General features: G+C 39.6%; 1 protein-coding gene across 2 annotated transcripts in view; it reads left to right on the plus strand.

Moving 5' to 3' along the window:
- The first annotated feature begins 313 nt into the window (after window positions 1-313).
- The window catches only part of Smc2 (structural maintenance of chromosomes 2), a 42,546-nt gene continuing 30,081 nt past the window's right edge, over window positions 314-12,778 (plus strand). Inside the window, exons 1-9 of one of the 2 annotated variants that reach the window (XM_050128360.1) lie at window positions 314-988; window positions 1,739-1,936; window positions 2,564-2,713; window positions 5,544-5,666; window positions 6,507-6,545; window positions 7,627-7,737; window positions 7,901-7,945; window positions 8,914-9,147; window positions 9,314-9,463. In XM_050128360.1, coding sequence (XP_049984317.1) covers window positions 740-988; window positions 1,739-1,936; window positions 2,564-2,713; window positions 5,544-5,666; window positions 6,507-6,545; window positions 7,627-7,737; window positions 7,901-7,945; window positions 8,914-9,147; window positions 9,314-9,463 — 1,299 coding nt within the window. In that variant the 5' untranslated portion in view covers window positions 314-739. Of the gene's footprint in view, window positions 989-1,048; window positions 1,205-1,738; window positions 1,937-2,563; window positions 2,714-5,543; window positions 5,667-6,506; window positions 6,546-7,626; window positions 7,738-7,900; window positions 7,946-8,913; window positions 9,148-9,313; window positions 9,464-12,778 lie in introns of those variants that run through there. The other variant, XM_050128361.1, reaches the window with a different exon arrangement.

The following is a 12,778-nucleotide window of genomic DNA, read 5'->3' on the forward strand; positions in this document are numbered from 1 at the left end:
TCGTTAGGCTGCCTGGGAACAAAATCTGTGTCTTCACTTATAAGTCGTTTAGCCTAGTGACTCAAAGTATTTAACCGTACAAAACGAAACGAAAACAAACAAGAACACCTAGGCTTCTATGTTTGTGGAGGAATTTTTGACAGCCTTTGGAACGCAGCTATCCGATAGTACATAGAACTCTGTAAATACCAACTTTCCTAAGAAGCTTCAGCAAACTTTCCTGAACCGGTAGGTCAGCCATTGCTTATCATTAAACAGATTCTTGGCATAAGGAATCGTACAGTCATCTGCCCAGCACCTGCTACCCAACTTCCCGTTATTGCAGGCAAAGGGTCGCCTCTGGAAAACTGAGCCTTGTGTCCCCAAAGCCAGAGCCTTCCTATTCGACTAATTACTGCCTCCGCGTTCCAGGAATCTCAGCAACCTGGAGAAAAGAAGCCGCAGAAGATAACTCCGGACAGCCGGGGTTTCTACACTGTAACCTCCCAGAAAATCAACCTGGAGAAGGCGGAGCCCGAGGACAGAAGCCGATGGCCGGAAAGGGCCAGAACGTGGGCGGGACCGGAGCCGCGCGAGGCCCAGACCAGATGCTGCCTAGAGCGTGCCTGACGCGGATGTGAGAACGACCCGTCTTCATTTGCACTTTCCATGCCCACAGCATTATAGCCCCTGCCCTCCACTGCCGAGAACATCATTTACTATCGTCACGTTGTTTCTGTATTTTTCCTGGGGTCGAAAGATGAAGCGCATTCGTCAGGCAGATACTGGGCACCAACAGAGGCGAGACGCCTCGGAGGCGGGGTCCTTCGCTCGCGCCGAAATTCAAAGGAACAGTTCCGGCACGGTGGTTGGGCTGTGGCGGACGCTGTGCCGGGGATGCTGGCGTTCGCCCGGTAGCGCCCCGATCCGGGTCGGGTGGTCTCGCTCTCCGCCTTCGCGCTGTGAGGGAACTGCGCTGCTTTCCCAGGCCCGGGCGGCTCTGTGGCGGGTGCGTAGTGCGGCCCTTGGCCCGGCCACAAGCTGGGTGTCTCGGCGGGAGACGGGGCGCGGGAAGGGTCAGGTTCAAGGAGGGGCCTCAAGCGCTGATTAGATAGAGATGTTGACTCTGGTTCATCCGTAAGGCGGATCAACAAGTGCTCGGAGACGCGAGAAACCACTGAATGTTTACAAAGAGGCTGTAGAACCGATCCACCTCGTCCTTAAGGTCCGCTAATTACCCGGGTCCTGAAAGTCTTATTCAGAGAGAGAGAGTGTGTCACGGATGTGTGTAGGCAAAGAGTATAGCGGGATTTAGGGTGACTTGGGTAGACAGATAAACGGTGCTTAGTGTCATCTTTTACTGCCACGGAGGAAAAAGGAAGGAACGGTAAAGAGGGGTATCCATTCCAGTACCAGAAAGGCGCGCTTGTAACAAGGAGAATTAAATGTGAAATAACCCACAGTCTTTATTAACTACAGTGTTTACAATCAACACGAGCCTAGGAAAGTGGGCAGCAGTAATAAAGAGATGGTGACTTCCAGGCTGGATGGTTTAACTTCCAAACGGTGGCCAACTGCTTGATAATTTTAAATTCGAGGAAGCTGTTTTTAGAATTAAAAGTAGTTTGGCAAGTGTATTTTTCAGGTGCTCTACATTCCTGTGATATTTATTGTGATTTGTTTTTTTTTTTTAACGTATACTTGAGTGATGTTATTTCTGTTTTAACACAGACCTCACTTGTCTCTTGTTGCCCAACAGAGGCTTACGAGCCCAAGACAGTGTAGAATAATGTATGTCAAATCAATCATTCTCGAAGGATTCAAGTCCTATGCACAAAGGACTGAAGTCAATGGTTTTGACCCCCTCTTCAATGCTATCACTGGTTTAAACGGCAGTGGAAAATCCAATATTTTGGACTCCATCTGCTTTCTCCTAGGCATCTCCAACCTGTCTCAGGTACAGTATAAACTTTCTGATTTATGTAAACGTTTGTCCAAGGGTGACTTTGTTACTCTTTGGAGACTACATTTGCCTGTTTTTTTTTTTTTTTTTTTACTCTTTGTAGACCTCATTTGCATGCTTGTGCTTCACGTAAATTAGTTTATATTGCATTGCATCCATTTAAGCAGAGATTTTGATTACTCCATCCTTTAGATGAAAAAAACAGAAACTGTGAGACCTTGCCTCAGTTTCCTCCTCTTAAACTGTTGGGAGTAATGCCCCCACCAAGCAGTGTTATTTCAGTGTTGTCTAGGTTCAGAGTCTGTACCTGCTCTTCTGCCTTACAGTGCCTTTTAGGGTGTACTAATGGATGGGGTGCCTAGTAAAGTTCATACCTCTCCCTTGAGTTTTTCAAGTTAGCCTTTGCTAAGTTAGTAAAGATCGATTCAGAATAGAATGTAAAAGGTACCGATAGTAAGTTATTGTCCGTAGTCCGTGTTTTTCTTGCTGATGGATGGATGTGACCGCCTCTTTTTTACTTACCACTACACAGGTGGGTTTTTTCAAAGCAAGACATATATTTTAATGCTGCTGTTGTAGAATATGAAGTTGAGTCAGTGAACTTTCCTTCTTTAATTATAGGTGCGGGCTTCTAATTTACAAGATCTAGTTTATAAGAATGGGCAGGCTGGAATTACCAAAGCCTCCGTTTCAATCACTTTTGATAATTCTGACAAAAAGCAAAGTCCTTTAGGATTTGAAGCTCATGATGAAATCACAGTTACAAGACAGGTGAGTAGCGGTCAAGCCTTTGGATACTGTATATTGTGTGACACTATAGTGTCCCCAGATAGGGGAACAACGGCCGACCAAAGTGTGCGTACCACCAAAGTTGAACTTGATGGTGACTGGTAACTAGAGCTACTCACAGGATCTGAGATAAGGCATTACCACTTACAGGAGTAGAAATGACACAGAGACAGTGTCTCATCTCACGTGGGTGGCAGCTCACAGAACTAGGGACCTGGAGCACAGTGCGCAGCCCGAGGGCAGCTCAGCAGATTGGAGAGTGTCTTTTCCAGGTATCTCATTGGTCTAACCTCTTCCAGGCAGCTGGTTTGCTCTTAGTCACCTTTGTAACTTTTCTCCTCTTAGAGTCTTCTTTGCATGTTAGCTTCCTTCTGAGGGGGTGGGGGACTCATTTTTTATAGCTTATGAGTGAGGGGCCTAGTGAGTCTGGTCAGTTTTGAGGAGTTCCCGGAGCTATCAAGAGTTGCTTCCCTATGTGAAGGGTCCCTGCAGGATGTAACATTTGGAGGAAGCTGTTACACACCACTGCACCGTGATAGAGCAGTGATTCTCAACCTGGGGGTCGAGTGACCCTTTCATAGGCACCACCTAAAAACATTGGAAGCACAGATATTTACATTTGATTCATAACAGGAGCGAAATCAGTTATGAAGTAGCGACAGGAATAATTTTATGGTCGGGGGTCACAGCATCAGGAAAGCTGAGAAGCGCTGCATTGGAGTTCCTCTTTTAGGAGCTCAGCTGATGTGAGCGTCTCAGACAGCTGCTGGTCAGCACTTCAGGTCACTTGTCTTATGTGAGAGTGTCTCAGCAGTACTTCTGCAAGATGGACAGGGCGGAGGGGTGGGCCAGGAGTCTGGTCACTTCTAGGGATTTCCTGAAGGTTAACTTGTTTATGTCATGAGATTTAAGGCACTTCCCTGCAGTTTGGAATGTTTTACCTCCATTAAGAAAGAAAATCCTGTGTCTCAAGGAGCTTCTCACCAAGATAAAATGTTCTCTCTAGGAGGAAATTGCTGGGTAACAACACTGTGTAAACATTTCGGGTCTGATGTGTTGCTTGACAGTCGGCTCAGTAAAGGCTTCCTGGTTAGTGCTGATGAGCAAATCTTATGAGTACTGGCTAGAATCCTTTAGACTATCTTCTAGAGGCCTGAACTGCGTACTGGTGCTTCTGTCAATATGAACTGTATAGTTGAGAGTACCCTGTGAGATACATTGTCTGTAAGAGAGTGAAAGATCTTGTCTTCCATCCCGTGAGCCCCAGCTCAGCTGTGGTTAGAACTTAAGCTATCATGTCTAAATCTTCCCTGTGAGCTCCCGCAGTTACTTCAGATCTTGCCTTCTATTCTGATTTGTAAAGAGGTTATTAAAAACTAATTTGAAATTCAGCAGGAGTTTGCTAACTTAGTTTTATGTATTAATCTTGGTTCTATTGAGAGTTCAAATATGAAATCTGACTTTGTGTATATTTCAATATTTAAGTTGTCTGCAGGTCTAAATATTTTCTAAGTAAAATCCTACAGGGCTTTGAGCTGCTTTCCAGGTCCTTCATTAGCCTAAACACACCAAGTATGTAGCAGCCTCTCTGCTGCATACAATTCCATAGAGTTTTTTTTAACCCATGTGGCCTGAGATTTAGTGGTGATAAAAAGGGTTAGTAAGAACAGATACAGACAGAATTAGCATTTCTTCATCTTAGACTCTCCACTGGTTTTCTTGGGTATTCTCTCAGTGTCCACAACGTGACTTGAAGCTGCTCTGAACTTGTTATATGTGTTATTAATTAGCCTCATTGCTGTCTTTGTGTTTAAAATCATTAAGGGCCTCACATTAGTCCTTAATCTTTTTTCTTAGAGTCAATGCTTTCAGCTTCTCAGTTTTGTTTTTAAAAATCTTTTAGTTCTTACTTTCTATTTTAGCATTTTGTTAATATAGATTTTCTTTATTTTTAATCAAGCTTCTGGTTTTATTTATTTGTAGGGCAGGACAGAATTCAGCTCTTTGTTGAGTTTTTTAGTAGCCATAAACAGGTACTTTTGGGGAAATGTCTCTACATCCCTATTTAGCCTACATAATCTTTTCTGTCTTTATTTGGGTCATGAGACTATATTCTTATCATTTTTTTGTATAAAATCCTTGTTTTATTTATGGACACACCTCCCAACCTAATAATCCTGTAAAGAAAGTAAACTAACTGTAATCATTATTTATTTATTACTGGTCTGTACTGAAGATTCTTAATGCAGTGAGGTGTATGTTATGAGAAGCAAGTCTCTGTTAAAGTCTTTCAGACTTCGTTAAATGCGATGATCATACCCTTAATGGTAATTTTGGAATTGAGGTAAAATCTGTTTGAGACAGGATCTAGAGTGTCATGATGAACCCAAGCTGAAGTACCATTACTCTATTTTCTTTGAAGTTGTCAGAAGTCATGTTAATGAACTCTTTGTAGAGTTTTGTCGAGAATTCATTACAGAATCCATGTCTTTAGCTTTTAGTATGTTCTGTTCCCAGTAAAAAGTGGAAAACAGATATTAACCTCTAAGTGTGGTCAGTTTCAGAACATGATCAGGAAAGAAAAATACATTTTGTATATCTTGGAAAAATAACGTTAGATGTGCATAGTTCACTAATTAGTGAAAGCACCTGAGTTGTTCTAACCCAAATCCGCAGTCCTTTTGATTGTGACATGCATCTTCCACTAGTCACTCAGGATACAGAACAGTGCAAAGTAATGGATTTTACAATTTATTATTTTGATACAAAATGTTCCTTTATCTTCAAAGGTTGTTAAATACTTCTTTTTTAGGTGGTTATTGGTGGCAGAAATAAATATCTAATCAATGGAGTGAATGCCAATAACACCAGAGTCCAGGATCTCTTCTGTTCCGTGGGCCTAAACGTTAACAACCCTCACTTCCTCATCATGCAGGTTGGGATCGTTCTGTATCTTTCATAACAGGTTTACTTTAATTTTCATTTGATGCATATGAGAATTGTGAGTTTTTTAAATATCTATATTCTGTGTCTATTTTTATTGAATTTTCTGAATTTTTGCTGTGGTGTGCTTTTTTGCAGTTATTTTATATGTAAGGCCAATACAAGATAATTTTAAAAAAGAAGTCATGTGTCAGGTTTTTATAGCTCACAGAATGGAACCCCCAAAGCTACCAGAAAAAAGTCAGGGAAAGAAAGATTTTTCATCAAGGTTTCCAAAGTTCCTTGTCCATTGTTGACCATCTCCATTGCTGTGTGCTTGCGGTGAGGCTGAAATATAGCAGTGGACCCACATGGCAGAGGCAAGCTGCTAACTTACCTCCTGGGTTCCAAGGAGCAGAGGGAGGTGTGCCTTAGAACCCCAGTATCTCAAGTGAGACCTCCAAATCCTGTAGTTTCTAACCTTCTAACAGTCCAGTGGTACCTGCATCAGTGCATTCGACCATTGATTAGTTCAGTGTGCTCATGATCCTATCATGTCCCTAAAGCCCACCTTTAGGGTGAGGCTGTCAACTCTTAAAACCCTGTGGGAAAATGCCCAGTATCAACACCATAGAATCGTTATCTTACTATAAAAGACTAGCTTTAAAGCAGTTTAATATTTCAGGAATAAACTGATATCTTTTTGTATCATTATCCTTTGTATCATCTAGTAACTTAATTTGTGTCACTCTGAGTGAGTTACAGCAGCTTCCACTTAAACATATGTGATGTACTTAGGTGACATTTTTTATAGCTCATTGTAGTTAAACTAAATTTGCTGTTTTCTTTTCAGGGCAGAATTACGAAAGTATTAAATATGAAACCACCAGAGGTAAGAATACTATTTATAAATAATAAAAATAGTAATTATAAATACTCAATTTTTCCAGGCAACCAAATTTTAAAAGTAGTTTCTTACATTAAGATTTTGGAAGCCTTGTCTGAGAATGATTAGAAAGTAGCTTAACATTTAGCACTGTGTCTGTAGTTCAAAGGTCTTGACTGTGTAGAGTACTGTAGCTAACTAGTGTTCTATGTAGGGATGAATTACTAAGGAAAAAGTGCTAGAAAAAAATGTATGTAAAATTAGCTTCTTTTCTAGACTACATGAGGTGTGGCAAAGGACTTGTAACTGCCTTGAAAGTACTTGGTGCGGTGAAATGAGTTTTTTTACTTTTGCTATTAAAAGGAACTAAAGAGACTGTAATTGATGTTACTACTCTATTTAAATAAGGGTCAAGTTTACTTTCACTAAGGTAATGTCTTAATGAGAATTACTAGTTTAAAACCTGCTGAACATGGACAAATCATAACGAGTTCAGGAAAGCAGTGATCTTCTAGACATGGGTTCTGAAGGTGAATAGGAGCTTCCTAAAAGGTGCTGGCATGCATTCACATTGCTTTGTTTAGTTACTAGTTAGTGGCAGCATAAGACCTTGGCCTCACTCTGAATAGAGAAGTAGAAGCATAAACTTGCTTGTCACAACTTGTCATTAATGCATGTGCCATAATCATTAAGGATGTATGCCATGCTTCAGCCTTGGAAAAAATAGTTGAAGTCCAACTTAAAATAGGTTTAAGAGCAAACTTTAAAAAATAGAAGAAAGGGCTACTTTATTTTTATTGTCATTTTAGACTTGTATCAGGAAAATAGGAACAATCAGTATTTCACTTTCAGAAGTGATAAACATTGGGAAATTAGTGTAGCAGAAGGCTTGATTTGGGAATAAGAGTGAAGCTACAGATACTTCTCAGTTAAGTGGCAGGGTCAGATAGATGTTTTAATCTGGTTAACTTTTTTAGGGTGGTATATATTACTCAGTAAAATTCTGTTGAGGTCAATGTAGTGGTATAGTTAATGCTAAATTCCAGTGAGATTCATTGCTTTGAATTCTTAATACAATGTATTCCAGATATTATCAATGATTGAAGAAGCTGCTGGAACCAGAATGTATGAGTACAAAAAAATAGCTGCCCAGAAAACTATAGAAAAAAAGGAGGCTAAACTGAAAGAAATAAAAACGGTAATTAAATAGTCATGAAATTTGCAGTTTATGCTATAAAGCGAGAACATTGCTCTTCTCACTTCTGTTTTCCGTAGTCTTTCATGTACCAAGTCTTGAAAAACAGAACAATTAGGTGTTTTTACTTGACCTACTGAAAATATTGTCTGCTTTTGTTTTCCAGATATTGGAAGAAGAGATTACTCCAACTATTCAAAAATTAAAAGAGGTATATACTATATGTTTTATAGGGTGTAGTTAGGGTGGTTCTCAAAATCATATCCTAAGTTATACAAATACTGATGAAGTATCTACCATTTCTTGGGAATTATTCTGTAGGATAAAATTGGTACTCAATAATTCAGCCTTCTACTTGCAGTGGATATATATTTCCTATCTACTAAGTCAAAATGGTATTAGAGACTAGTCTTCATAATCTTAGATATAGCATTTACAGCCACAGGGATCATAAAACTTGGTGGTTTCAGTAATAAGTTGAAAAAGAATTGTTTTTTCAGTAATAAGTGGAAAAAGCACATTGTTTCTAAAGATGTACCCGCTTAAGACTTACTAAGTGCTCATTTAATTTAATATTGCTTAACTCCTTATAGTATAGATGATTTAGAAAAACTGAAAAACTTTGATCCTAAGGCACTCCCTTTATTAGTAGCGAACAATAGATTGGAAAGTTAAATCTTGCCTTTGGACACATTCTTTCTAAATCTGGTAACAGGGAGAGGCAGAGAAGCTGCTGTGAGCTGTTCTTTATCTTCAGCTGCTCTGTTGCGTCAGTGGGTCCTTATGTGAATCAGCTTCACACACGTGCAAGCAAGTTGTAGGACTTGAAAGTTCCGCAGTGACACGACTGCCCAGTGCATGTCACAGTGTGTCCCCGTGGGTAGACCTACCTTATAGACTTCTACCCGTAGCTGACCTTGAAGACACTTTTCTGTGGTAATCCCAACTGCTTGATCGTAACTTACAAAAGATAAAAATGGCCACATAGGATTCTTTAGAGATGGGATAATGCTGTCTTAGAAGCCAAAGTTCTGAGGTTAAAGTGACATCAGTAAAGACAAAAATCTATCAGATTATATAAAAAGAAATTTGATCCAAGTTTGCTGTAGCAAGATTCTCCCTAAATTTGGCTTGGAAGTATGAATTTTCAATTATTATTTACTATGACTTTTCTTTCAGGAAAGATCTTCCTACTTGGAGTACCAAAAAGTAATGCGAGAAATAGAGCACCTGAGTCGTTTATATATTGCTTATCAGTTTTTGCTGGCTGAAGATACCAAGGAGCGCTCAGCCGAGGAGCTAAAGGAAATGCAGGATAAAATATTAAAACTTCAAGAAGTGCTGTCTGAGAACGAAAAGAAAATAAAGGCTCTCAATTGTGAGATAGAAGAGTTGGAGAAAAGAAAAGATAAGGTCAGAACAAATTAGATAAACATCTGGAAAACTTTACCATAACGAGGATTTACTGGGCAGTGTTCTCCACATTGATATGTTAATCTTAAATAGTGATATAGCTTGTAGAAAAAAAACTGTATTGTGAGCCACATAAGTGATGTGAGGGGTGTGCACTTGATTGTAGGAAACCGGAGGCGTACTCCGCTCTTTAGAGGATGCCTTCGCAGAGGCCCAGCGCGTCAATACTAAGACTCAAAGTGCATTTGACCTCAAGAAGAAAAACCTGGACAGTGAAGAAACCAAACGCAAAGAGCTAGAAAAAAACATGCTTGAGGTAAGCAAATAAAATGTTTCCAGTGATGCTCATTTGACTGTTCTGTTCATATTTAGTGTCTGCTCCCACTTAAGTGTAGTTGTGTGAGTCAGAAATACAAAATGGGGGAAAGTTATTTTTAAAAAAAATCACTGCTTTTGGGTCCAGTTGGGAAAATGATAAGTAAAATATAAAGTTTGTTATACAGTGATAAGTGATGTGGTAAATATAAATAAAGAGGGGTGTCTGAAGGCCAGGTGAGGTCTTGATAGAGTGTGGTTGCATGGTGTGGAATGACAGCAGAAAACTATGAGAGTGAGTCGGAATGTTTTCCTCTTTTGAGGCCAGGACGCGGCTTTTTAGCACAGACTACTCGGGGAGTACGGGAGTACACTGTCATGCTCAGTATGTGGGCTTCCTTCACTCTAAGGTATATCTACCAACTGAGCTGCACTCCTGGCAACTCCTCCCTCGTTTTATTTATTTATTTGTAAGGCTATTTGTACTTCAGGCTCTTCTGAAATCCCCTGTGTTTTGAAGACTGACCTCATTATTCCTGGGATGCGATACATCACGCCCAGTGAATAAAAACTATTCTAAAGACACGTTTCCTTGAAAAGAAGAGGATGGAGGTGCTAACTGACCAGATACATAGGAGAATTTGGAAAGGGGCTTGATTTGACATGGAATAATTAATAAAATATACAGAATAGTTCATAAAATGGACACTGGTGGTACAAATCCAGTTGTTGAATATAGTAGCCCAAACTTCTAATCCCAGCACTCAGGAGGCTGAGATACAAATTTGAGATCAGTTTTGGCTTCAGTATCAGACTCTGTCTAAAAAAGACAAAAAGGAAGGAAAAAAGCGGGAGGGAGCCCTTTTATGATTTAGAAACAGATGGAAGAAGGTGAGAATAGGATGGAAATGAGGGTAAAATTACCAGCAAGGGCTGGTAAAGAATAGGTCACTCATAAGAAGTTGAGTATCTGTATCAATAGGTGATGTGTGTGATAGACACATGAGTGTTTGAAGGATGATCCCATCGGATGACTAAAAGTAGACGTCATTGTTTAAAGTCCAATCAAACTGTTCTTCGTACTGACTTTGTCAGATAGTGTTATATATAAATCTAATTATACATATAAGCAATAAGAAAATTTTAAATGAAATATCAAAGCAGGGTTAGTATAATAGTTCTGTTTATGACACCCACACCCAGCTACAGAAATCCATTTTTGAATTTCTGTGTTTTTTTTTTAATCAGGTTTATTAAGGCTTAAATGTATGTGGTCCTCTGCCTTGATTTTTGCTCATTTTCCTCTTATTTTTGCATGTTTTTTTTTTATCTTGAACACAGTTACTGGTTACTTTTTTTTTTTGTCTCCTTTTCTGTATCCTTTATTCTTGATCTGTAAATGTTAGCATGCCCCAGGCTAGTGCATAGCCATCTTCCATTGTTTCTTAGGAGAGTTCTTTTGTTCCTGTAGCTTTAAATACAGCCAATACTTTCATGCTTTCAAATGCAAGCTGGGCTTAACTCCTTCCATGAACTCTGAAACAGTATGATTCTGTACTGGTTGTCTGGTTATCAGCTGTTTGAAACGTCTAGTAAAACAAAGTACACAGACACAAACGAATTTGGGAAGCAGGCTCAGATTTATTACTTTACTTAAAGAAGGTCAACCACATTCTAGAATTTGTGAGCTGATTTCTCAAGTTCAGACAAGTTTCCCCAGAGGAGGTGGAATCTCATCTGCACCACAGCTATAGTCACCAGACCTCAGAAAGCCGCCTGCCCAGGGTTTTATATCCCAAGATTATTTGAGGTACACTAGCTAAAGGACGGCCAGTTGCTGGAGGAGGACCAGAATTCCACCATTCCCTTCTTAATTCAGGTTGTTAGATTACCAGCGAATTCTATAGTCATTCACTGGGTCCATAAACCCAGTATTGTGAAGCATATTCATTCACTGTGCACTGGTTTCCAGACTGGCAGTCACACAGCAGATTATGGGATTCAGATTGATTTCTTACCCATAGGTGGTAATTATGTAGAAGCCTGGAGGATATTGTGGGACTTCCCCCACGTGACCTGGAAAGTGGTCATGGGTGGAAGGAGTCTTGTTTGTATATGTTCGTTTGATCAGGAAGCATCCTGATCAGGGATTTATACACTGGAGGGATATGAGAGGCTTGTGTTAGAGCGTTAGAGGATATCATACTCCTAAGGAGGGCAGGGATTAGAACACAGGCGTCACATTCCCAGCACATTTTGTAGTTATTTTTAAGAACTTCAACTAAACGGGAATGGACCGGGTCAGTTCAAAGCCGTCTGAAGAATTGTCCCTTAATTATATTTTCATTTTTTCAGCTACTTAATATTTTTCCCGTAGTGACTAACAAAGTGTATAAACTTAACCACATCCACAATGGAAGTCATAATTTTTTTCCACATCAGTAAGTGGCAGAACCACACTCCTCCTTATTTAGGCCGAAGCCTAGAGTTGGTGGTGCTCTCAAGTCCATCACTGAAAGGCCATTTTAGCTGTTAGCTCCCATTAGGGCTGATGCCAATTGGTTGATCTGCTTTTTATCCAGCCGCTCTCTAGTTGTCCTTTACAGAAACTAAATGTAAGTTGGCTAATATCAAACATTCCAAGGTCATATGTGATTAAATCAGATTTTATCGAAGCCTTCTGTATGATTCATGCTATGATACTGGTTCCTTTTATAGTCTCTCTTTCTACTTCAACCACATTTACTCAAAGTTCTGTCACCAGATTCGGTGCTGGATGTAGTCTTCATTCAGACTTCTGCTCAAATGTCACGCCGTGCAGGTTTTCCTGTGTTCCTAACATAGCGGCTTCTACGGCTGTTATCTCCTAGCCTTGCCTTATTTTACCATGTTTTCTGCCTTAGAAGACGACTCCCTAAACACAGGGTTAAATCTGTGTCTTCAAAGTCTTGGAACAGTATCCAGTATATAGTAAGCACCTAGTAAATATTAGATGAATCATAAGTAATCAAGTGGCCCAAAATATCTGGCCATGTTTATGTAACTAAGATCTCTTTTCCCTCAGTTGTTATCTTGTCTAGTGTGAGCTCTCTAATTAATGTTACTTAAAAGGCGTTAAGTATTAGCAGTACTTATTCTTCAATGATTGAATCTTATGCCACTTTATAAAATATTTTTTATATCTATTCTTAATCCTAAAACTTTTAAGCTTGATGGGGGTGGCTATTGTTTAATTTTTATAGATTTCAGAACTGATTTTTAGCTCAAGTGATTTCTTTTTTTGTTTTTTTTTTGTTTTTTTTTTTTTTGGATTTTT

Source organism: Alexandromys fortis, unplaced genomic scaffold, assembly GCF_014885135.2.
Source record: "Alexandromys fortis isolate MF-2015 unplaced genomic scaffold, M_Fortis_MF-2015_v1.1 scaffold_301, whole genome shotgun sequence".
NCBI classification, from domain to species: Eukaryota; Metazoa; Chordata; class Mammalia; order Rodentia; family Cricetidae; genus Alexandromys; species Alexandromys fortis.